The sequence below is a fragment of the Phoxinus phoxinus genome (genome assembly GCF_949152265.1).
Source record: "Phoxinus phoxinus genome assembly, chromosome: 18".
Classification (NCBI taxonomy): Eukaryota; Metazoa; Chordata; class Actinopteri; order Cypriniformes; family Leuciscidae; genus Phoxinus; species Phoxinus phoxinus.
The window spans coordinates 16,975,615-17,001,947 of record NC_136893.1 but is presented as its reverse complement, the minus strand read 5'-3'; the positions used below and the strand labels follow the sequence as shown (position 1 = coordinate 17,001,947).

Genomic DNA, 26,333 nt, shown 5'->3' with positions numbered 1-26,333 from the left:
TTTTTTTTTTTTAATAAAGCGCTCTCCAATGCCAGACAAAGGGGTTTAATATCAGGTTCATCACAGCTCACAATCACGCAAAACGTCCAGATTTATAGTCAGTTTCTGCATAGAATACAAGAAGGCCACTGATATGTTTACCAGCAGCAGTGTCCGAACTGAAGTTGTCTCTTAACCAACTCTTTATTTTATTTTATTATCAGGCAAAATTAATATAATAAAAAAACTTAATATAGCATGACAACCTAAATAACAAAAAATCCTCAAATCTGAAAAAAAGAAAGATTGTTTTGTAAAAAATAAACATATTGATCATTGACAGTTGAGGTTGATCTTGGAGGTCAGTGTCACTGTGTGGGGTTGTAAGGCTACTTTATTTTGAATGACAGTTCTGAGAAATGCTAAGAGAAGAATCACGGAATGAGGAATAAAACTGAGGTGGTAAAGCAGAAGCAGCATGTAGCTGCAAGATAGACATCGAGGTAAAAGAATGTCAAAACTCGTCACGCTTCAGCTCTTTTTAATCAATCTGAGGTGTTCAGCCGTTATTCTAAAATCATAAAACTTGTTAGATCTTCACTTCGGTTGCTCTCCTTTCCTTTAACTATATCACAGTGTGATTGCTTCCCCGTTCATCTCCATTCTGCTTAACCAGAAACACCCACCACCCTCAAAACTGTCACAGGGGAATAACATATCACTAAAGAAAACAAAATTAAGTAATTAGAAGTCCTTTCAGTCCAGGTGTCTCCAACTCAACGAGTGCTTTAATAAAGCCAGGCCAGCGGATGGCGCTGTCACTTTATCCTCTGCACAATGACGGCATTCAGCAGGTTGGCTTCCTTCAGCGTCTGGCTCTCGTCCGTCAGCTCCTTGTTGGGGAAGGTCGTCATGAGAACAAACTCGGTGGCGGCTAAAGCTGGACGAGCGCTCGCCACAAACTGACGCACATCAGACACCCTGAGATGGAGAAAGATGGGACAGTCAGTCAGTCGTGAGGACGATTTTTCACTACATTCAAAGCATTTTTATTACGCTTTTACCTATGGGTGTGGTTGAATTTCTGCACCAGCCGGCCTCCATCGGCCAGTCTGATCTGGATGCTAGTGACAGGTTGAGAGCTGTCCACACTGATGGAAGCACTAGCCTCAGCTTCACTGCTAGACTGGTCCAGCGGGTTGCTCTGGAGCGACACCAACTCTGGAGTGGCGCTGAGGAACGATAATGAGAATGAGGACAGTTCAGCCACATTTAATTATATAACATCTAATGATCAAGTAGACCACAATGTACAATGAACTGGTAGAGCTCCAAAGTGCCCATCAAACTAAATTCATGTTTACTAGGGCTGCACGATTAATCCAAGCGAAACCAAAATTGGAATATGGCTCCATATTATCAAATCACAAAGAATATATGCATCCATCTTCCCAAAACTTGTAATGATTTTGGCTGTTGTCATCAAAAGAGAAGCTTTATGGTGTCCCATCAGTTTACTGCCAAAATAAAAGCTCAATGGTTTAACATTTTTTTTAAAAATTGGCAACCATAAATTTTAGTATTACATGAAACTATCATTATTATCATTGTTATATGTTTTTATTTTACAATGATAACAAGGTTTAGTTCACCCAAAAATGCCTTTACTACCTTTCTGAGCCCTGAAAGTTTTAGTTGCGTAGCTGTCAATGGAGGGAGGGACAGAAAGCTCCCAGATTTAATAAAAAAGATCTTAATTTGTGTTCCGAAGATGATCGAATGACTTTGAAACAACATTATTTTAGTAATAATAATAATAATAAATATTATTACTAAAGTCATATTGATATATTTGCTCAATTTTGGGGCCAAAATGTGCAGCCCCACAAACAAGCACAGCAAACCGGGACCTTTTTTTTTCTTTTTAAAAATTTCAAATCACAATCTTTATCAGAAAAATCCTTTAAAAAAAAATAATAATCCAGAAATCATACAGCCCTACTATTTAACAACAGCAAATACATAGCACCAAACAACAGGGAGACTAAAAGGGTCTGTAGCTAACAGGCATTAAACTATCGCTCCCTTGTGGTAAAATAGATTGCTATAAGCAATGCTCCTATCATTATGCTTAAAGGGTTAGTTCACCCAAAAATGAAAATAATGTCATTAATGACTCACCCTCATGTCGTTCTAAGCCCGTAAGACCTCCGTTCATCTTCGGAACACAGTTTAAGATATTTTAGATTTAGTCCGAGAGCTTTCTGTCCCTCCATTGAAACTGTATATACAGTATACTGGCCATGTCCATAAAGGTAATAAAAACATCATCAAAGTAGTCCATGTGACATCAGTGGGTTAGTTAGAAGTTTTTGAAGCATCGAAAATACTTTTTGGTCCAAAAATAACACAAAATAAGACTTTATTCCGCATTGTATTCTCTCCCGGGTCTGTTGTGAATCTGCGTTCAGGACTCCGCAGTGACGCTGCTGACGGAAGACGCTGATGACGTGTTATCTGGTGCGCCCGAGCTTCGTTTACAGTCTGAGGGAGACGCACGCTATATTCAAGCTATTCTACATTGTTTGCGTGGATATCATTTTTTTAATGGTGCGTAAATGTGCATGTCGCGGATGAGACACTTTTACAGCGTGCGTTTCCCTCAGACTGTAAACGAAGCTCGGGCGCACCAGATAACACGTCATCAGCGTCTTACGCCATCAGCGTAACTGTGAAGGATTGACAACAGACCCGGGAGAGAATACAATGCGGAATAAAGTCTTATTTTGTTTTATTTTTGGACCAAAAAGTATTTTCGATGCTTCAAAAACTTCTATCTAACCCACTGATGTCACATGGACTACTTTGATGATCTTTTTATTACCTTTATGGACATGGCCAGTATACTGTATATACAGTTTCAATGGAGGGACAGAATGCTCTCGGACTAAATCTAAAATATCTTAAACTGTGTTCCGAAGATGAACGGAGGTCTTACTGGCTTAGAACGACATGAGGGTGAGTCATTAATGACATTATTTTCATTTTTGGGTGAACTAACCCTTTAATTGTAAGGGTTTTGAGAATTATAGTTTTATTAATGCTAACTAAAGTAACCTTTTTAAGAAAAAGATGTCAAATGAAAAAAGGCTGTCCTCCAATGGTTCAATCAGTCAAATATGTCCAACAATGAGACATTAGTCAATAGAGCCGCATGATTAACCATTAAAAGATCACAATCTCGATTCAAACATCCACGCAACCATGACAAAAATTGACTATGATTCGTCCATGTCTATTAAACCTTTGCCAAGTATGAACACAACGAACATTAAAATCTGCATTGGTGCTGCTGCTGACCCAGAGAAAGCAGTTATCATGTATAGGTAATATGAAACAGCTTCACAAACAGTATTTTCAAGCACACAGTATCATTATTTCTATCTTACAATCATTCAAATGATCACAGAAGTAATGGGATAAAAGTTTATAGTTCGGATATAAACACTGATGTCTGCGGAATTGATCAAAATAGAGTATATCACCTTTTGAAAATAATAACACTTCAAATATAAAGTGACTGTTAAAAAATGTATTTGTCATTGATTCATTCATTCAGAAATGATTCATCCAGTAATGAAACAAATTAAGTCTTTGAGTCATTGAATCATTAATTCAAACCATTTTTTTTAAAGATATATTTTTATAGACAATAGACTGATTAACCTTTTCTTCAGAACCTCTAGTAAATGACATGTTGTTTAGTTTAGTGGTCCATTTAGAATTGTGGGAGAATCATGATCTCCCATTTAAAATAGCTCAGTGAAAGGAAAGGAAATCAGAAGAGAAGAAAGTTTTCCAACCTGCCGAGTTTCTGTCCTTCTCCAGTAAAGGCCTTGAAAGCAAGCTTGGGTTTGGAAAAGTCTTCATCCCGATGGTCCTCCATGTCTAGGTTTACCTGACCGCCTCGGAAACGCTGTCTCAATTCCAGAGGAATCTCCCTGAGTGAGTCAGCAAGTAACAACAAGATTTAGTGGATTATCTAGTCTAATTTGACAACCAGTTAGAGGAGGACTATCTAATAGTGTTCAACCAATAAGGATTTTCAATGCTAATGTCAAGAGGGTCCAACATGAAACTAAATACATTAAATGGAAAATGTAGGATGCATTTGGAAGTGACTTGAGGGGGAACAATAACCTCTGCTAATCAGCTAAACTTCTGCCAAACATCCATGAATGAATTCAGAGCTCACCCTCTGCGGATAGACTCCAAGAAGAGAGCGTTCCCGGGATCACTGTAGTTCCTAAGCTCTCCATCATCAAGACTAAAGCCACTCTTCCAGAGCTTCAGCACCACATGCACCTGTTGGTACAGCACAAATCACTGTAGCAGATCTCTCTCTACATCTGAATGACTTCAGCAGGCACAGGCTAGGTGACTCACATCTTGTGAACTGCCGGGCTGTCTCCGAGCTCCGGCAACATAAGTTGACTCCTCCTCTGGTGCTGCACCCAATCGATAACCACCACCTATAAACGGCTGTAGAATGAGCAGACAGAAAGGAAACATGAGCTCACCAAAATCACACGAGATACAAGTGATATAATCTTTAATATATAGTAAAGTTTACTCTGTGGAAGAACTACCTTGGACTTGCTGGATTCTCCGAGTCCTTTGCCTGCTTTGTCAACAGGAACCGCCCCATGCTCCTTAGCTCCTTTAAACAAGTCCTCAACCACCTCATTTGGGCTCTTCTTTTTGGGAGGGCCAACAATCTGCTGCCCACTGCGTTCCGAGCCCCCGGCAAAGAACCTGCAGGAGAAGTCTGATGTTACTCAAAAAAAGGAGCATTAAACATGTCATTAAAAGCATGTAAAGGCAGAAGTGAAAGTCTTTATGTCTTTATCTGGCTATTAGAGACGGAATAAAAGTGTGATTGAGAAAACATCCTCTTACAGAGTACATGGGTAGTTGACATGTTAAGCAGTGGCAGCAGTGTCTTGGAGGGTGACGCTATATTTTATTTAACCTGTTAACCTTCACCAGAGCGAGGACGCTCTGAAGCGTTTTTTTTTTTAAATAGTTCAAAGTTACTATCAGATTTAATGTTATTACCTTGACAAACTATACATCATTAAAAATATATAAGTCTCACGTTTCAGTATTTGACCACTATTGTATTCTGAGAAACTTATAGTGACAGTTATGTCTTAATTTGTGTCAGGATTTATGTAATGAAAAAATGAGTCGATACCTTTAATATGAATTATGAGCGTCAGCTGCTCCATTCAGAAAAACTCCGGTGCTGTTGTCTTGAGAACGCGTGACAAAACAACGTTCCTCAGGGCTTTTGGCTCAAAAATGTGCAGATTTGGAGAATTATTGATATATTATCATAGGTTTACATCATATTTCTATAGACAGGAATAATATTTATTGAATTTATATCCAAATGCGTCGGTGTATACATAAAGAGCGCTGGATACTCTGATGTACTGTGTTTTCAATCCATACAGCAGAATGAGGGCGCTCTATGCACAGTTTTTTCCAAATATGAAAGCTCACGAAGAAGAACAATAACCTGTGACCTTCCAGGACGTCACTGACATAAACACAGCTAACGTTAGCTTTCAGAGATCGCTATAACATGCAGATAAAGATGTTTTGAAGACAATAAACATGATTGCAATGATATTTGATTTACCTGTGTTCTTCGAGCCATGTCAGGTATTTTTATAATAATAGATTATATGTATAATGTAATGCTAATCGGTATAGACTTTACAATAGTGCAGAATAATATCAAATCATATATTTTCTGTCTGATTTTCTTTTCTGAAGCCAAATAAGCTCATAGAAGATTATTTAAAACACTCGACTTGCACTATAAAGTAAGTTTGGAGCACAAACGGGGTTTTAATCATAAATTGTCGTGTATTGATGGTGTGCTAAGCTAACATGCTAGCTAGCTCTCTAGTTGCACCTGCCATCTAGCTGTTATTTTTTATGATTTTTTTTCTAAATCGGAATGCTTACTGAAATATTTCTTTATTTAAGAAAGGCATTTGATACAGTTTCAAATGTGAAGTGAAGATTATGAAAGAAATTAGGGGGTGAAACACCGTGATTAGCCAGTCGTTAGCGATTATAATGGAGACAAAGGAAAATAATATTTATGGCCATAAGCCGGCTGGAAAGGTGTAAATGTGTGCAGGAGAGAGTGACACTGAATGGGGCTCGTTTGCACCACAAAACAATAGAGACAATAGACTGAATAGATGCTAATAGATGACAATAAACACAAGTTTGCATTTTAGAGTCAATTCAAAATAAAGTCATTTGAGATGATCTTGAAAAACATTTAACAAAATACAGAGTTTTAGACTTATCACCTTCAAATTTTAAATATAACATGGTCAGACATGTGTCTTTAGCTGGAGTGCATTTCTAGAGTGCTGACGGGCCAACTTCAATTTAATTTTCATGAAGATGTTTCATAAAAATAAATTTCTAATAACTTACACAACTTTGAAGCTATTCATAATTTTTTTTTCATTATGACAATAATTCATTCTACATTTCCAATAAAGTGCCAGGTGTCAGCTTTCAAATGAGATCATGCTTGTGCTTTTAGGACAAAGGGTCAATTAATTGAATCTTTTTTAGGTTGGGTATGCTATTTCTGGGGATTTTTCAAAAGTGGCGCTGAAGGCTAACAGGTTAAAGGCCCACTGAAGTGCCTTGAAAAGTGCAGCGTTATTCATTGTGTTAACAATTTCCACTGAAACAGGAAGACGGAAGGACATCGATTCTAGACGCTTTAGATTCTAGAGAGCATTTGATTGGACAAAAGATCTGACGAGAAGCTGAAGTGCAGTGATGTCATCAAAATCATTGATCCATATTGGCGGAAGACTGTACGTTTTCAATGCTTATATCTTCTAAATGCAAATTTTGTCATTGTTTTGTAGCACATAGATGGAGCTTATAGATAACAGAGAGGCTAATATATTCATACTAAAAGCCAAAAAACAAACTGATTTCATGGGGACTTTAACACAGTTTATAAACAATATGTCTAATTGTGGTATAATTATCAAACATGCATTTTTTTAACCACTTATTAATATTTTTTCACTTTTAATATATACGGTCACCACAGGAGGACCATTGAAACGAACAGCAAAAACAGAGCAAGACCTAAAAGACAGTGTTTCCTTCATGCAATCATTTCCCTTTAAGTAACTTATCTTTGTTGTGAATACAAAAGAGTTCATGTTCATGTTAAAGTCACGAAATGCGGTCGTCTTTTCTTCCCTATTGTGACGTATATCTGAGTGAAACAGCTTCTCGAATGAGAACGAAAAATGTAGGGGCGAAATTTGATTTTGTCCACTGGAAATTAATTGGATCGTTGTCATTTGCTAATTGCTGGGATATTATGCGTGACAGGTTGCAGAAAGGGAGGGATTTTTGTCTAGCCCTATTATTGTGCACATGTCATCAACAGAGAAGAGAAGTTATTGTTTTTAAAATATTACGAGGGCATATGATTTCAAATATAATATTCCATAAAGAAATAATGACATTATTCCACAATAATATAAACCCAAATAATAAGAAATGTCCATTTATAGCTGTTATTAAAGGATAATTCCGGTATTTAACACCTTGAGTCTATATTGTAGTTTGTTTTGGATGAACAAGAGTGGTGGACAAATTTTTTTTGACAATGGTTCCTCTCTCGAGTTTTTGACTATAATAGAATTGGCCATGGACCCATTTAACATTGGAGTCCAATGGTCATGTCCGAAAATGTCATTAAAACAGCCAATAATGTTCGTTTACAAAACTGTTAAACTTACCGAGTGGTTAGTGGTGTTCGTTGATGATTATAAACAATATATCGTCGCAATATATGATTCCAATACGTTTATTTTGCTATAGTGGAACTATTTTTTCAGACACTTCACAACCGTGTAACTTCCGCTCAATATTTGAATCTGAAGCGTTAGCACACTCCCGACAACTTGATGGCGATAACTGATGTATGTCTCGCGGGACACTCACGGTCACAGTCGAGTTCAACTTCATATTGCACTGGTCAGTGGTCACGTCTTTCAATATTTTCAAGGTTTTGTTTGTTTATTTCGCTTACTCTCCCGGAGCACAGTTGCTCTGCTCGCTAGCCTTATGAGAAACGGAAGCGAGCAAAAAGACTACATCGACCAAATGTAAACAGCCCCCTTTCCGTTTCCGGTAGCGCATTTATATTAACGAGCACTCAGTCCTTCAACAGAATTCAATGGGATTTTACAAAATGACGAATAAAACACGACAGAAACTGTATTTCGCAACACTTTTTGTTTCTGGAACATCAACTAACATCACTAATCACTCGGTGAGTTGCACAGTTTTGAAAACTAATGTTAAAGGTTGTTTTAATGACATTTTCGGACATGCCCATTGACTCCAATGTTAAATGGGTCCATGGCCAATTCTTTTATAGTCAAAAACTCGAGAGAGGAACCATTGTCAAAAAAATGTTGTCCACCACTCTTGTTCATCCAAAACAAACTACAATATAGACTCAAGTTGTTAAATACCGGAATTATCCTTTAACTGTACAAGATATTAATACCTCTGGCCTTCTTCCTCATCATCCTCATCATCATCCTCATGCATCAGATCTCTAAAGGATGTCACTCTGTGTTCACTGAAATCAGAAAAGATTACATTAAACACAGCACAACTGTTATTATGACTTTAACCATATAGCTGATACTGTATAATAGAGAAGCCCAAACAGTTCGTAGGTTGACCTGTGTTACCTTGGCCCTGTGGATCGAGTGACAGGGCCAGTTTCTGGCTGAGGGAGGGTGGCAATATCATCATCTCCTCCATCTTCAAAGAAATTAGCTAGAGCAAGCTGAAGGGACAGAGGAGAGAGAGCTGTCACTTCATTTCACAGACAGACACGCTGTTGGTCAATTACAGAAACAAAACACACCAAATTTTTGCTTTCAGTAAGTAGATACATCGGATTCATTATATTAACGACTCCAAAACAACACAATTTAATATATTTCAGGACGAATAATAACAATAAACCACCAATGTAAACATGAGTATCAATTGAACAAGCTAAAGCTGCTAGCTTATGGATGGATTTATATGTAAAATAGACCAGCACGACTTAAAAACATTATCCACTTCAGGGCAATACTGACTACCAAATCCTGAAGTGTGAATCACATCATGTGTGATTAACGACTTAAATCAGTGTTAGATACTCCAGGTGATTTTAATGAAGAGTGACTTGCACATTTCGTTAGCCGGTTATAGATTTCACTGGCTACCAGTGAGCGGAGGTTTAAGTCTGTTGAATTCTCAGCTGCAGAGCTTGTGCTTCACAGCACAATATTTCAGTAAAAAAGTGATCAGTGAGACCCTGACCTGTAGGTCCCAGCCGGCTGACTCGAGGAAGAAACGGGCCCTCTCTTCATCAACATCAGTAACAGCGATGAACCCCCTCACTGCTTCTTCCCGCTCCGCCATTTTGATGTGCCACGCTATGGAAAGATCCGACAGGAAACAGGGAAAACGAAAGCTTAGTTCCGCTGTTTGGGAGCAAAAGCTTAGATTGGATTTTTCTGTTTTCAATTCCCTCTCTTTTCATTGCATCGATATTAATGTTGGCAAGTTTAAAACATTTTTTTTTTTAAGTTTTATAATCACCCACAAAAAAAGGAAACCCAACAAATGTACACATATTTATGTAGGCTATTAGGCTCTATAAGTTGGCAGAATTATTATTTTATTATATATTAAAAATATATAGTGCAGTTGCACTACAAGCACGTGGAGAATTAAGAATTCAAAGATGCAGTAAGTCGCAATCCCTTGCCTTACATCTGTATCAACCAGCAGATGGCAACACACCCCATTCTATTTGTCACCTTATTTCTCATCCCTACTACGCAGTACATTTTCAGGCCCACGTCAAGTATGTTTTGTTATATTAGATCAAATGTTGTATTTACAATTTTTAAAGATGGAAATTATATTTGTTAATATTCGTTAATCATGATGATGCCACATTTGATCATGTAATAGGCTACTTCCTTAATAATATTTATGATAATAATAGCACAAAAAGTTTTTTTACGGTTTCAAATGATAGGAAATAACAGTGTTTCTTTTTAAACGTACAATAATTTAGAAATAATGTGTATTCAAAAAAATTTCCAAAGCAGAGAAACTGGGTTGAAACAGTTCTCACACACGTGATTTCACACCACAGATCTTTTACACACCAGCAGACAATGACTTATTTATTGTGTGACCTGGATTTTGCAGGACTTTCTTCCTCCAATATTCATTCATTAGCAACTGCTAATTCAAAGATCCTTAAACAGAAGCAAACTATGTGCTCAATTAGTTTGGGAGGATCTAATTTAACACATATTGTTTCTGGAGAGAAACTTGGCAATGCTTTGTTGTTTGTTTTCCAGTGCACTGCCTCGTTTGATCTTCACAGATAATCAGGTTGTGGTACATGACTAAACACCAGAGCATTGCTGTCATCATTCACCCCCAAGCTTTCCTTTCCTATCACACGCATTGCAGCTCATGCAAGAGAGCAATATGCCCTCAAATTTTAATAATCTTACTAGCCCTTAGGGGAATAAAACAAAATTTCTATTTTTATATGCATTATTGCTGCGTGTTCTTATAGATTTAGAAAAGTGTGTCCTCTTTCTGGAGCTATTTGCATTCAGAGATCACTGCTATACAGACATATATGCTTAAAATATGTCCCTCCTTATTAAAAAAAAAGAGGAATCAAAGAATAATCTGATTTTAAAGGTGCGTTAATCAGATTAACCTGATAATTTACTGTTTTTTCATTCTCAGAAGATTGAACAGATGCCATAGTATGCTAAAATATGTCTCTAAAGTCCTCTGATGAAATCAGCATTACACAAATCTGGTAAGCATCAGCTCTTTCTATAACCGTTGTTGACAATGATAAAGTGTGGGTGTGTTCGAACTGAGAGAAAGAGGAGATAGAGGAAGAACCAGCCTTATCGTGGGGAAACGCACACCGTCAGCCTGGCTGTGGATGTGGGCCTGCAGTCACTGTGGTGTTAAAGGCCAGGGAAGTAATTCACAACACACAATACAAAGAGCAGAGGCCTGCGACCCTCCACTGGAGTAGGAAGAGCAGTCAGACAGTATCTCAGGGCTAAAATGAGGAAGGACGTTCTGCCAACATATCAAAATAACAGCAATTTCCTCCCTGGCTGTGATACTAGAGAACACATACAACTGTAAATTAGCAAGATAGCTATTAGCAATATGACTGATCAGACACCGTTTATGTTAATATCACTCAAGAAATGTTGTATTATGTATACAAAAGATAAGCATGAGTTTTCCATGATATATGATATGTGTGCTATAACACAGTCTTTCTCACTGACAGATCAGGAAGAGCATCAGGGAGGAAGACCGAGGTGTGGAACAGGACGTTTGGGGTCAAAAGCTCAGAGTCTGAGTGGACAAAACAAAAGCACACATGGATGCAGACTTTCGAGGACAAACAAATATTAATTAAAGAAATATTAATAATCCAATGTCGACACACGCTGAGAATTTCATTTACATCTACAGTTGCGTCAAGTATATATTTACAATGTGTATTTTTGTTTGTTTGATTTCGCTACTTTGCGCCTTAACCAATCACAGGACATGTCTGTTGAGCACATAAATGCAACAGCCAATCAGAGGTGTTTACATTAAAGTTGCTGACGCACCACTCGAGCTCACTGACGTTCTACATTTTCATGATACTCTCATTATACCAGTAAAGTGTAAACATGAAGTAAACAAGATATTATTGTGAACTAAAGACATTCATTGATAAAAAGTCAAAATGATGACATTAAATGTTATTTAAAAAAATTACAAAATTATTATGAGATACTGTCATAAGTATGAGTTATAGTCCAAATTCTGTCATAATTATGACTTTATCTCATAAAGTTTTTATCTCATATACTTTATAATTTATCAAAGTATGTGTTTATGTGAAATGGGCTCCATATGTTTTAGATGTGTAGCCTAACCTACATAAAGAACAAGGCATGTGGTTGCCCCACACATTTGTACTGTATATATGTAAAAGCAGGATGGGTGTGATTAAAAGAAAGTGAGAGCAACTGTTATGTGCATAAATTTCTGTGCTGATAAGACCATGATGCATCTCTCTTCTGGGTGGCGTCTTAATGGGCAAACTGATCTTGTAAATTAAGACTAATTTTCCACTTTCTAAAAATCACTTCCATCCGTCCTGTTCATGCCACCACCCTTTCATCTGAAACTAAACACCTGACCTTTGACTCATGAGCCTATCAGAGATTATGACTTCCAAACAGAACTCGCTGTTTACTTCCTCTCTAACGATGGTCACATTTACTAATCGATTCCCATGGGCACTACGGATGGATCTGGTCTGTCCCATCCCATCCATCCATGAATGATCCATGACACTTGGAGGATACTCTCAGTTTGAAAACGTAATATTTGGACATCAAAGACTAGGAAAATGGTTTCGTAATTACAAAGATAACAAATTATACTGTTACACAGCTATACAAATTAGTTTAATCTTAATTTACATCTATGAAAACTGATGTTTACTCAGCAAGGCCGCTTTCCCGTGCTATCTGTTCCTCTCCCAGGATTAACTTTGCTCTATAGCTCTTCACTGGGTTAGATTTGGAGATAAAGTTTGGATCAACAGGAAAAGGCCTGATCGTAAACCGGAGAGTCACGGGATTATTCTCCCATTCCTTGTCATCTTTTCCCCTTTACATACATCTTTTATGGCACTTTTCCATGTTTTTGCATTGTGATCGTCAGTGGAGAACAATCACATATATCTCTTTTCACTCTCTTTTTTATGGAAGCTTGCATTGCAAACGTTTTATCTCATAATTCAGTTTTTTTTCTCAAAGTTGCAAGTTTATATTTATAATAGTTTCTTTTTAAACTGAGAAGTCAGAGAAAAAAAATCAGAAAATTGCAAGATGTAAACTCGCAATCTTTCAACGTACATCTTGCAATTCTGAGATACATCGAATCATTTTGTTTTTTGAGTTGTTGTTTTTTCTTGCAATTGCAAGTTTATACCTCACAGTTCAGACCTCTCCTCTCAGAATTGCAAGAAAAAAAACTGTCCAAGTTGTGAGAGAAAAAGCTGCAATAACCAATTTTATTATTATTTTTCCTGGTGGAAATAAGCTTCCATAACTTTGTGTGTGCATGCTTGTGCACGCGTGTGTGTATGTGTGCGTGCGTGCGTGTGTGTGGTAGCATCCCATGACCTGTCGTTTTTCACTCTGACAGTTTAATCAGAGTTCAACAACACTATTGCAAGCTTCATCCTTCCTGACCACCTCTCCTCCCTCCTGTCCATCCCTTTTTCAATCTTTTTCACTCTTGTCCCTCCCATGTTCCATAAATCTGCCTCCATCTGTCTCTCTCTGTGTCAATTGTCTTTCCAACTTGTATGAATGCATAGATGGACCGAAAAGTGGTTTCAATCCACCATAAGTCCTGTTTGACTGTGGAAGAAACATCAAACTGGAGAAACCTCCCAGAGTGAAATCATATCTTCTCAGACTCACGGTGTGTGACCCAGCCTGTTATTACAAGAGCCCACAGTGTTCAAAAGCACACAGGTTATAAAGCAGAGAGGGCAGATTGATCGCCCCCTTGACAGAGTGAGTGTAGTAAATCTACTACTGTGAGCACACCAGTGAGTAACTCTATCTATTTTTAGTGCACTCTAACCAGAGCCCTTTCTTCTATCAACCTTGCAACCGCTGTTAACTTTAATTAAACAACGGCATCTATCTATCTATCTATCTATCTATCTATCTATCTATCTATCTATCTATCTATCTATCTATCTATCTATCTATCTATAAAAAAATATATCTAACTATACACTCTAAAAAATGCTGGGTTGTTTCAACCCAATTTTGGGTCAAATATGGACAAACCCAGTCGTTGGGTTAAATTTTTAACCCAACGTTTGGCCCAAAATTGGGTTGAAACAACGCAGCATTTTTTGAGTTATTTCTCTTAAAATTTATATATATTTTAAATATTATTTAAAAAATTTCTTAAAAGCTTAATACTTCCTTTAAAAATTCATAAATAAAAATATACAAAACGTGACAAATGCTGACACACATTCAGAGTATAGAGCAATACAAAAAATCTGGATAGCAGATAATTTGATTGTGCAAGCATCTGATGAAAAAGTTTAAAGGATCATACACAAACTGCTGATTTTTATTGATTCATTGAGATATGTGAGATTACTGTTGTATTTCTCTCATCTAAAAAGCAGGAGACTTACGCAAAAGCCTCCAATTGCTCCCCATTCGATCTAAACAAACAACTGAGACATTTCCTCCGTGATATTTCTATCCTATTGGCACTGACAGAAGGTGAAAGGGAAACACGTCGCATCCTGTTAGAATAGGTGTGACATTTCCACAGTTCAACCTGCAATTATTTAAGCAATCAACAATTAGTCAGAGACTGTGAATGTCTTTATGACACTGTTAGCGCAATGAACCTCTCAGGTCAGACAATGAAAGTCAGACAAAATGACAGACATTAACAAACCGATACCAAAATGTGTGTGCAGGTCTAGAGTCCTTTACGGCCTGCTATCACGGCGGCATCAGATCTTCTCTCAGACGCTGAGACTCCGAACATCAGGGTCTTCTGCTCAGCATTCCTCCTCCAGACGCCCAGGCAATGGCCTCTCATGCTCAATAAAATAGTGCGAGGAGAGGAGTCGCCATGGCAACCAATGAGGACCTCTTCTGGCTAAATAGACATCTGAATGCCCAGGATATCAGTGAACATTTGGCTGCTCTGTGACCCGTGTGTGTGCATATGTGTGTATATGTAGGTTAAATGATGTGCGTGAGGGGGAGGGGAGTGTATTTAATTGGATTAATCTGAATTGTGTTTCTGTTGTTAGGTTCAATTGAAGCATTAATGAGACACATGCGATCTTGGATGTATTTTTTTCGCTAGCCTCATTGCAGTGCATATTGGGATTGTCTTCTCTGCAAGAGATACATTTGATGCTGCCATAGAATTTGGCTAAAACAAAATATCTTAAGGCAACATTAATAAGATGGCTAGGCTGGTTTCTTGGGATCTCTTCTATGATGCCTAAAATGCTTCCTCAACAGGCAAAAAAAAAAAGAGAAGAAGGAAAAATATTGAGCAGCACAACTGTTTTCAACATTGATAATAGTAAGAAATGTTTCTTGAAGAGCAAATCAGCATATGCAAATGATTTCTAAAGGATCATGTGACACTGAAGACTGGAGTAGTGATGCTGAAAATGTAGCATTTTAAAATAGATTAAAATAGGAAACCGTTATTTTAAATTGGAATAATATTTCACAGTTTTACTGTATTTTTGATCCAATAAATGCCGCCTTAGTGAGCATAAGAACATTAAAATGTTATCCACCCAAAATGGAACATTTGAAGAGTGTATGTGTTCAAAGATCATGTCTTCATAAGCACTCAGTTGAGACACAAGAGCTTCAGAACTGAACATCTGCACTTCAACAGCTGTAATCAACACTCACACTATTACCATGACTGGGAACATTGATGGAGCAACAGGTGCACAGGATCTGGAAGAAATGTGAGAGCAACAATGCAGACTTTGTGAATTTCTTAGAAAAAGACACAGATGGAAAAAAAAAGAGTGTACATTTTAAGATTAAATACAGCTCTGTAACAACCACACACATGCAGCTGTTGTGCTGCTTTACAGCTGCTGTAATGGGAAACTCATTCACAGTCCAAGTGACCGTTGGGAAAAGCAGGCCTGCATATTACAAACAAATCAGTTTCACCTCATAAATATGAGCTCGATCATGTTGTTAAGCAAGCTTGCAGGGCTGACGGTGGTCAGGACGGGGGCTTTACCACAGCACCCAAGAATACCGAAGGATTTCTGAAGGATCATGTGACACTGAAAACTGGAGAAATGATGCTGAAAATTCAGCTTTGACATCACAGGATTAAATTACATTTTAAAGTGTATTATAAACTGTACTGAACCTGTAATATTCCTTTAATGGTTCTTGTTGTTCTAACAGTGTTCTGGCTACAGACGAGATTTCTGGACTGTGACATCAACAGTTGTGTGGTGCAGCATGTCCTTCTGGTTTATCTGCTGTGTGGGAACCCGAGCACAGAGCCAAACACAGACCTATTAAGTCATGCACTGATGGTGAGACATGCCAGCAAGAGAAAGTAGCAAAGCAGCTGAAAGAATTTAGAAGAAGAAAAACACGCACATCATGAAACACAGTATTGAGGACACAAAAACAACAGCATCATCAAAATCTCTTCATTCTGTGGTACTTTCACTTCCCTCTCAACTCACTCAGCAGAGGATTCGTGCAGATAGTAAATCCCTTCTCTAATTAAAAATGCAAAATCTAGCCCACTTTCGCCTTCCACTAATGTGCGTTAAGAGCTATGATGCGCCGCAACTTTCCAATCCTGCTTCTCTCGCTTCTCTTTTCTACTTTTTAGATCTCAGTAAATCTCTCTCTCTCACACACACACACACACACACAACACACGCACACACGAGCCTGGGGTGTGGGTGAAGATTTTCAGACATCAAAAATACAAATGACTTTCAAGTTAGCAGGCAGTGATTCATGCAGAGAGATTCATACTCTGGCACATTTGAGAAATGTCACCATTTGCTCAATTGCAAACCTGTAGTCTGGCATTTTACTAAACCTTATTTAACCTACATATCATATCTTTTTGCTAGAGTCCTAACATTTCAAACCTCAAACAGTCCAACCTCTCTTTGATCTTGTGTTACATAAAGCACAAGTTAGTTCTAAAACCAGATCTATCTATCTATCTATCTATCTATCTATCTATCTATCTATCTATCTATCTATCTATCTATCTATCTATCTATCTATCTATCTTCCTTTAGTCTTATTATTATACACTGATTAGGTGACACAAATAGTTTTTGTCATGCCAGTGAAACACACTCTATTTAAAACACGCTAATATTTTTTAAAATTTCACTTCACTTGTTTATTTCACTATTATTATTATGCCTACGCTCTCTCTAATGGCGATGTCATGCTGTGCAGCTCAAGCTGCCTTCAAAAAGAAACAGTAATGTCTCAAAGGCAATGTCTCCAAACTGGGTCGTTTGAGTATGCATGCGGGATCTCACAGGCGGAGGGTAGCTGTGGTTGAGGCTGAGAACAATGTGTGCACACAGAAAGATTTCGTGCTCTTGCAGTTTTCATTTGTCTTGGGAACTGCAGGTAGGCAGCCCTTACAATGCAGTCTGCAAGATATTCTGTTTCGGTTTAAACTGAATTGCATATTTTCTACTGAGCATTGTTTTAATTTAGAGCCATGAAGGAATAATCATTAGTCATATAGCCTAAGGATGCACTGTATGTTCATAGCATGATTAGTGTTTGTCTTTTAGCAAACTGGAAATGATCTATTTGTGTCTTGACATATTTTCTACGTGTGTGTGAGTGTATCTGTTTGATATGTGAAAGCCATCAGTACAGAATTGGGCTAAGCTCTGAAAAGTCTAGCACAAATATAGTTTTAAAGGTTTTGACCTCACTGCAATTCCCATGATAATTCTACCATCTCTCTGTTTGGAGTCATTCACATGCAGGTCTCATGAAAAATGCACTCCTCCATCGGCAAGATTTAACACCATGAAGTGAGCTTGAGCAAGCAGAAAATATGAAGTACATTACTGAACACGAAAATAGGTTTGCAACCTAACACTCACACTTAAGACACACGCAGTCACTCCTTCAGGGAAGCAAGTGTGCTAATAACTAAGGTAAAAAAACAGAGTAAAGTTCTGGCAGACCAGGAAATGCTTTTTGAATGAATCCAGTTTGGCAGAGTATCTGATTTTTTCAAGAGAGAATTTAAACTAGCTCAGTTCTAAAAGAGTGCCTTCCTAACTACATAACGGATTGATTTTGAACACTAAACAACAAACTCCGCACACCACAAAATAGTAGCTACTCCAAGTAATAAGAGATTTGACTCAGAATTCAGTTTGCTATTAGCATGTTGCTAAGATAGTGCAATACTCTAATACATCGAACACATACATATTGGATAAAATTGGTTTAAAAAAAAAAGTATTAACCTGAACTGATCTTCGTGGATCGTGGATTTATTTTTTTCACTGAACTCATTGCAATACAAAATTTCAACAAAATGTTAAATTTCAACTTGGTTTTGAAACAGAGCATATGATACTACAGCATTTATCAACAAAAGTTCTGGACATGACTGATTCATTGTACTCTCTTTACAAATGTATTCATATGACTGAGCTGGATAGATCTCAGAGAGCATTTGGGGGAGATCAGACTAGCTTTGCCTGTCATGTAGTTCAAAGCCTCTTATTCCTGAACGAGACCTAATTCTACGACCCCCTGCAACAGAGCCCTGGGGAACCTCCTGTTGGTGCACTGAGACACAGATCAGCACAGTCAGGGGTGGAGGAGGCTCACAAACAAAGTGCTACAAAAGTGTGGAATACTTAAGTATTTACAAAAAGCCTCTAATATGAGGTCAAGGGGTTACTGTAATCTTACGTGCAACGTTTAGACCGCTATTGGAATTAGCCTACCAAGTTGCTTTAAACATACTTATCAGACTGTTCTTAGACTGGGAGGTTCTGTAAGAATAAGGGATTGTTCACACAGAATGCGTTTTTATATTCTTCTGCGCTACTTTTCCATTGTTTTTATGCAAACACAATTTTTGTTGCGCTCGTGTCTTTTTCTTCGTTTTGCGCATAGCAACTGTGAAAAAACACATCTAAAGACAATGCATTCTGTGTGAATGGTCCCTATAAGGATGTTTTACAACTTCAAAAAACTTTCCAACATGCAGGATACAAATGTATATTTTTTGCCACGACAATGAATTGAGAGACTATACCAGCCATAATATTTCTTAACATTCATTTGTATAATTTTATTACCATAGAAGAAAGTTGACAGTCATGACAGATGGTTTTAGTAGATCTGAATTGTGTAAATCGCTCACACACACAGAATGATTTATTGTGTCTCTATGCCCTACCTTTTCATAGTTTTTTTCTATATAGACATGCGCTAGATGGACGCCTTTAACTGTGTCTGGCTGAGTCAAAGGCTGCATCCGAAATCGCATACTTCCCTACCGTATATGTGAAAAGCAGAAATGTAACAAAATAAATATGTCTGAATTCACAGTAATCTTCACAGTAATCATAAAAGTATAGGCAAAAAGTACCCTGATGACCTGCTTCTTCTGGTGAGATTCTAAAGTGTGCAAACAATGGACTCTTTACTGTCCCATGAGGCCACAGGAGAGGATTTATGAATGGCAGGGAAGCAGCATAACTGACTCTGGTAGGTCCCATGATAATGACAACATGGCAAATGTAGTACAACCAAATTACATTTATACTACACACATTCACACTGGAATGCAGTTCGGTGAAGACGTGAAGTAATTACTTGTTCAAAATAACTACATATTCAAGAGAGTATGCGATTTCGGATGCAGCCAACATCCCTTTCAGACAAGTCATTTACTCGGTGACCATCTTTAAAACGCCTTTCTGGCAGCTAGTTCAGTCATGCAAGGACAGCTCCTATATCTCTTTGAATGGGGAAAACATCAAATTCTTCAAAGCTGTTCACCGAGCTTAAGATTAAATTTCATATTTACAATAACATAAATAATGTTATAACGTTAATTTATAAAATAATAAATAATTAAATCTGACAACTATATAATACATTTTGTTCCTAAATGCTCAAATCATGACAAAAAAACCCTCATGACTGCATTTTTCAGGCTGGACCAGCCAATGCACATGTGGAGTCATAAGCGTTGGCTTTTTTACACCAACCGGAGCTTCTAACTGCAGCTGCAGTGACACGATTGGCTCTTTTATTTAGAAGGCGGGACTTATTCTGCCATAATGCAAGTTGCAATTTCTCCCATTCATAGTAATATGAGCGCACCGTCTTTGTATATCTAAAGTCTTTGGCTGCGTTTAAAAACGTGAGAAACTGAGAAAACATTTTGAATCTTTTGTAATTTGCGCCCCTGACGTGCGAGAAGCATAAAAAGCAGCGAGACATGGCATAGATGTGTGTCGATTTTTTTTATAAATGAGTTATCACTAAAGTTTTTCTTAAAGGGGTTTGTTGCAACCGGCCACTATTTAAACCATGTGTTATGTTGCAGTTCCTAATAAAGTTGTCCAGTATTGCCAAATACCATTTTTACTCACACTTGTTGCTTTAGGAACCACACACTCTTTTGACTCTTGCAGGTATTTCATCATAAAGGCCAAGTTGTGCGTCAGAGTTCATGTGAGACGAGACAGGAAGGGTCTGAAATAATATGAGGGCCGAGGGGATTGTTGTGGTTCAGGCACTATCATCAGCTGTGCTAGTAACTTACTGTGTGTGGGGGGTTTAAGGTCTACATTTATCTGTCGTCAGCTTTACTCCCACGACTCGGTTGCTGACGATCACACAGCATGTTGAGTCTGTGTCTGTGTCTTAAGGTCAGCTGTAGCTCCACAGAGATGTTTTTCAAGACTGTTTCAGTGAAGGAAGGCTCACGGCACTCAGAAGGTCCTTTGTTTGGGTTGTTCCTTGCAGTTATCGAGTACAGTCCGGTCTGAGATAGCATATCTGTCGATTATGGCATTGAATTTGCCAGGGAGTTTCAAACTTTTTGATGACTTAGATCACCAAATATTAGGATGCCCTTATGATGGATCCCCTTCCTAAAATATGAATATTTTCACATGTATAGACATAGACACATTTATACTGTGAACATATAGATATGATAAATATAGGCCTATGTAAACTATTAGATGGGACATATTTACTTTCCATTAAAATCAAAATTTTGTTTCAGTTTTTTTTCTACCAACAATCAAGAGTTTAGAGAAAAACATAAAACTATGGCTGTCAAAATAATGGTCTGAACAGTATTTATAGATGGTAGTCAAATTTGATTTATTTGATTTTGTAAACTATTTGAAATAAGTTTATTCCTAAAAATAATAATTATGGTATATTATTATTATTTTATTGATATGAAAATTGTTCTCAAATTAGCCTATTATTGTTAATCATTTTTATTCGTTTTTTTCTGGTGACATTTAAAATCCTACTGGCTATTTAAAAATGGGGACGAGTCCTTTGATGTCTCACAAAAACAAAGACAAAAACATTTAGTCAACCAATTTCATATAGGCCTATTCGTAGATTTAAAATATTTAAACATTCAAAACAATCTGACTCATATACTCAGTATAATATTCTTTTCAAGTGGTTTCATAAGACCCAGAGAGAGGAGCAGATATTAGTGTAACCGGAGGCAGAAACAGAGGAGAGGTGTGGAATTTCACCGGATTGAACCGCTTGTTGTTGTCTAATGCGTTCTTGCTTGTCACATTACTCATCTCGTGCGTGTGGTGCAGGATAATATCATGCAGGTTCCTTTCTTCACTTTGGTTTTTATGCACCATCATTTTTATTACTCACCCCAGGCACCTGCGGCCCACCCGCACATTCCTCACCTGTCCTCTCTGACTCACATGAAGCCCTTCAGAGCTGTGACGCAGATTGCTCCAGTAAAGGTGATCTAATCTCCGGATCACCTGACACCAGACCTCGGCTCTCTCCACACCCCAGCCTGCGTGCTGTGTTTCTGGGGCTCTGATAATGAAGCGCCCCTTCCGACTCCTCACCTCTCCACCCACACCCGTCCTGCCTGCGTCTTTCATGCTGTGTGAGTTCATACGAGCCACCCAGCACATGCAATAAGGTGCAAGTGTAGAAATTCAACTGTGTTATTGTTAAGTCAGCTCCTTTTTGTTATGAATCATAGTGGTTCAGTATGAACCCATGTTATATTGGCTGGTTCATAATTTGTTTGTGTGTCTGAATATGAAAAAGTGTAATCCAAAGTTTACCACGCATACTGTTTTTGTATCAAAACATAAAGGATTAGCTAGCGTCAGACTAGCAGCTCTGTCTCCTGCTGGTTTCAGTTGAATTGTTTTGATGTAGTTCGTGGCCAGTCACAGCTGCATATCTGTCATTCCGGTTACTGTCCCATTCAGACAGACATGTTTTTGAGGGGGGATTGTGGCGATTTGGGGAATGTAAATTACATGTTGCAAGTTCTCTCACATAAAGTAGCGGAGCTACAGCATATAATGCCGCCTCATTAGTGTGACTAAAATTATGTGTGTGCCGTTTGTCCATCTTTCTATGAACACACTACACGATGAAATACTATGTGCACACAAGTACGCATACCTCCATGACAACAGGCACAGTGCCTATGAAAAATTGAAGGTGCATGATTCGGGTGAGTGAGAGTCTTTTGAATATTTCATTAAAAGTTGTCTCTTTCTTGCTCTCGACGTCATTATCCTTTGGCATAGAACTGGCACAGGATGTCACTCACTGCAACTTCCTGTTTGATAACAAAGACCAGCGGGGAGTGCTTTACAAATAAATCTAAATTTTATTGAATCATTTAGTTAGATTTAAAATAAATATCTAAAATTACACGATTGATAATTGGTTTAAAAAAAGATGTAATGCAAATTAAATATTTCCCCAAAAATATTAGTAATTTGCTTTAGCTTTAGACTAGTATTTATATATATTTTAATGTTTTTAAAAATCGCCAAGGCTGCATTTGATTAATCAAAATAAGCTTATTTAAAATCATCCAATAACTTTGAAGTCTGTACATCATATCAAGTACAATAAATCCTTGCCAAATCCTTGGAATTACTTTTCATCAATGCTTTGTTAAAGCTTTCCAATTGTCTGAAGCAGTTTCTCTTTAATAATTTATGCCCACAACATAAATAACAAACATGTAGAGACAAGCAAAACTACTTTCCTTTCCAAAGCAATAAAGGGGAGGATTTTGGACGCACACACAAACAGACTCCGAGATTCAAACAGGAACCAGACAAACAGTCTAGCTCTTATCTACCAAAACACCTGCCATCAGTTGGGACCAAGTGTAATTTCAAAGAATGATGCAAAGACAAATAAAAGTGTTGGACACAACTGTGTCCATCTGTTCTGGAGAGAGGGAATGTGAACTAAAGTTTATAAGGTACAGACGCCTGGCATTGAATATCCAGAGACAAGGAGAAAAGAGGAAGTGAGCCACAAAAGAGGTAGAAGAGAAAAAGCAGAAAAGTAAAATAAAGAGTTTGAAGAAAGTTGGTTTCAGACTGTTAATTTCTCATTTTACTTTGCAGTATTGCATTGAATTTAATTTCATTGGATTTTACCTAATTTCCTCTGCTTTGGCAATATCTTTAAATAGTTTTGTCATGCCAATAAAGCAGAGTTAATTAAAAAAAAAAAACATTAAAGTATTTTCTATTATGTACACTGTATAAATAAAAATACAACTGCATCTGTGGATGTATATTATTCTGTAAAAAACACAGTAAATATATATACAACTTTACAGAACAATCTGTACATTTTACTGTTTTAAACTGTTGTATTTTACACACACACACACACACACACACACAACGTTCCTTTTCAGCTAAATAGCATGAAAGAAATACATGAAATATCACGTTTTTTTTCAGATTTTTTTTTTCTTTTTTACAAAGAACATTAAATGCACTTCCTTGAAAAACTGAACTGCCAGTCTAAAGGTATGGGGGAAGTGACATCCCATGACCTGGTTTACTAGTCAGAGTTCATGCCCAATCAAGCACCACACATCCATTAGGCCCATGAGCCATTGATCTGTTGAGCCTGTTTGTTGAGGAGAAGGATGTAGGACCTACTGACACATATCTGACCTTCTATGGCAGCTCAGTTTGGAAAGATTTAGATTTTGCCTGTGCAAATCATCAGGATAATTGACAGACCTTGATTTAGATTTTTTTTTTCCCTCCTAGTTTTTGCATAAAACATCGCAAAACATTGCAACTTGATTTCAGAATAGACATTGCATGTGATACACAAATATGAAAAAGGGCTGTTGGTTTATCTCACGAGGACCACCTGTTAGCCGTAATAAATAACCATATGGACAAGGTCTTTACATTTTGTCTTTACATCTGTATATTTTAAGGCACATTTTACAGCAAGAAAAGCAAAGCAATTAGGTCAAAGTCCAGATAAACATGGCCTTCATCCCATTGGCTAACCCTCCTTTATCTCATGAGTTTAAACACAGAGCAGACAGACAGACATAAGAATGCTCTACATTTCCTGAAGAACTTTCCAAAGCCAGGATCCATGGCTCTCTCCTACCATATACTGCTTCTCACAAACAATAAAGCCAAAGAAGCAACTTTAACTATAGGGAATTGGGAAGCAACTCTCATCCAAGAGGGCTGCCATTTTAGTTTTCTAGTGGGTAAAATAAGCTCTCATAATTTTAATTGTGACTGTTGACTGAGAAAGTCTAATCAAATGTCCACAGGTTGCAATGCCTGTTAAATAGTAACCCTCACCTGCTTATGCTTAGTGTTTCTCTCTCAGATCTTTGAAGGTGATGACATATTAAGTAGGCCTCACAACGCGACAAAAGGTCTTTTACATGTTTTTTTGTCCTAACCAGCCGCGACACGCGACGATTCTATTTTAGAAACTGTTTATTTTTTTACCGTCTATTTTTCTGCGACATCGCGGCTGGGACAACAAACACAAAGTGTGGCAATGATAATCTCAGGTACTGTATATGTGCTTTATTTAATGTTAAAAGCGTGTAATGTGACTTTAAATATAATTTTCTTGCGCTTGCCATGCTCTCTGGTGCTGTGAGTAGTGTGCACTTGCCGCGAGAGCCCGCCCACAGGCTGTTCTGATTGGCTGTGGGTTTTGATTGATTTGTTACGCATCTTGCAGTCGCGTCGCGTTCAGTGTGGACCATAGACTGTAAAAAAATAGGGTGTGGACCGACAAATTATTTGTCGCTGGATCTTATCGCATCGCGTCTGGTTAGGACACGTCATGTGTTTGCATACTCTCCAATAGTGTTCCTTTCAGAATTCGGCCATTTATACATTCTCTTCACAACCTTTTTTTTTCTTATCAATGAGGTCATACATTTATATATAAATAATTTTTTAAAATACAATTATTGTGTTCTTAAACATACTTTTCCCTTTACAGTAGTAAGAATAAAGTGTTTTATGATCCATATTCTGCACCAAACAGATCAGTTCAGGTCTTTTTAAAGGGATAGTTCACCCAAAAATGATTTGCATTTACGCTTGCTTTTTTACAGAACACAAAAGGACACATTTTGAAGAATGCTGGAAACCATACAACATTGGAACCCATTGACTTCCACTAGACAATATACAGTAGAGAGTCAGCTTTGTAACATAAGGCTGAGTAAATGATGGTAGAATTTTCATTGTACCTTGAAAGCTATTTTGTCATGTAGATGTTTTATTTTTGAAGTCTTCAAAATAGTATAGCAATGTGAGTTTCTCATGGATGCCTAAAATAGCTACCGGAAATACGTGCCGAAATACGTAATTGATGCAAAACGTGTCTGAGTGAACTGACTTTGCTTGAAAGGGACTTTACTAAACTCCTCTCTGCTAAAGCAGATGCTTAATAGGTCAAAGTTCATTCCCACCAGCAATATATTCTGATGCTTAGGACAAGCCATAACTGACATAGATCTGTACAGCTTATCTCCTTAAATTCAGCTGCTGACAGTCTGGTTTCTAAGCAGATGAGTAGTGAGGGTTAAGTGGCTTCAGCTCATTGCAATTGAGGCTAGTGAGATGAGACTCACCAATACTCAACGCACATCACATCCAGTTTCGTACACACTTACAGACCCATCTGCCCTGTGCATCTAATCAGCTTACGACCACATCCCCCCTCCCGACCGCCTGTGAGTGAGCCCACGGGTCAGGCAGTGACACACATTGCGGCTGCTGTGCTTTGTGGTTTACATCAACACACACCACATGCCCACTGTAAATAATAATAATAATTCGTATGTAGTGAAATACAAAAAACACCTTTTTAAGTAGAAGCAACACATAAACTTCAATAGCGGTGACAACCAATGAACTACAAAGTAAAATGAAGAGTTCTTTACACCAGCACAAACAACATAAGCATAAGTAAAGCCAGTCAACAACAAAAAAATAAGCC

The 26,333-nt window shown here is 37.7% G+C and overlaps 1 protein-coding gene across 5 annotated transcripts; it reads right to left on the bottom strand.

Annotated features, from left to right (window-relative positions):
- Positions 1-29: 29 nt before the first annotated feature.
- Positions 30-21,977, bottom strand: nsfl1c (NSFL1 (p97) cofactor (p47)). 5 transcript variants are annotated; one of them, XM_079589386.1, is made up of 10 exons: positions 21,731-21,977; positions 9,439-9,554; positions 8,814-8,911; positions 8,624-8,698; positions 4,629-4,794; positions 4,426-4,521; positions 4,235-4,344; positions 3,843-3,980; positions 1,044-1,211; positions 30-960 (listed from the first exon to the last, which is right to left on the bottom strand). In XM_079589386.1, the coding sequence occupies exons 2-10, from the start codon at positions 9,538-9,540 to the stop codon at positions 798-800; spliced, it is 1,116 nt and encodes a 371-aa protein (XP_079445512.1). In that variant the 5' UTR covers positions 9,541-9,554; positions 21,731-21,977; the 3' UTR covers positions 30-797. The 5 variants fall into 5 exon arrangements, with proteins under 5 accessions (XP_079445512.1, XP_079445513.1, XP_079445511.1 ...); XM_079589387.1 differs by having other exon boundaries at positions 21,749-21,917; XM_079589385.1 differs by having other exon boundaries at positions 21,696-21,830.
- Positions 21,978-26,333: the final 4,356 nt, after the last annotated feature.

Bases quoted from the DNA above. Each gene is read 5' to 3' on its own strand.
- nsfl1c (XM_079589385.1), bottom strand. From the start codon at position 21,723: ATGTGCGGGTGGGCCGCAGGTGCCTGGG. The intron at 4,795-8,623 runs GTATTAATATCT...CTTCTCCTGCAG, and splicing joins GATGAGGAAGAAGGCCAGAG to GTTCTTTGCCGGGGGCTCGG. The intron at 4,522-4,628 runs GTAGTTCTTCCA...CTCATTCTACAG, and splicing joins GAGAATCCAGCAAGTCCAAG to CCGTTTATAGGTGGTGGTTA.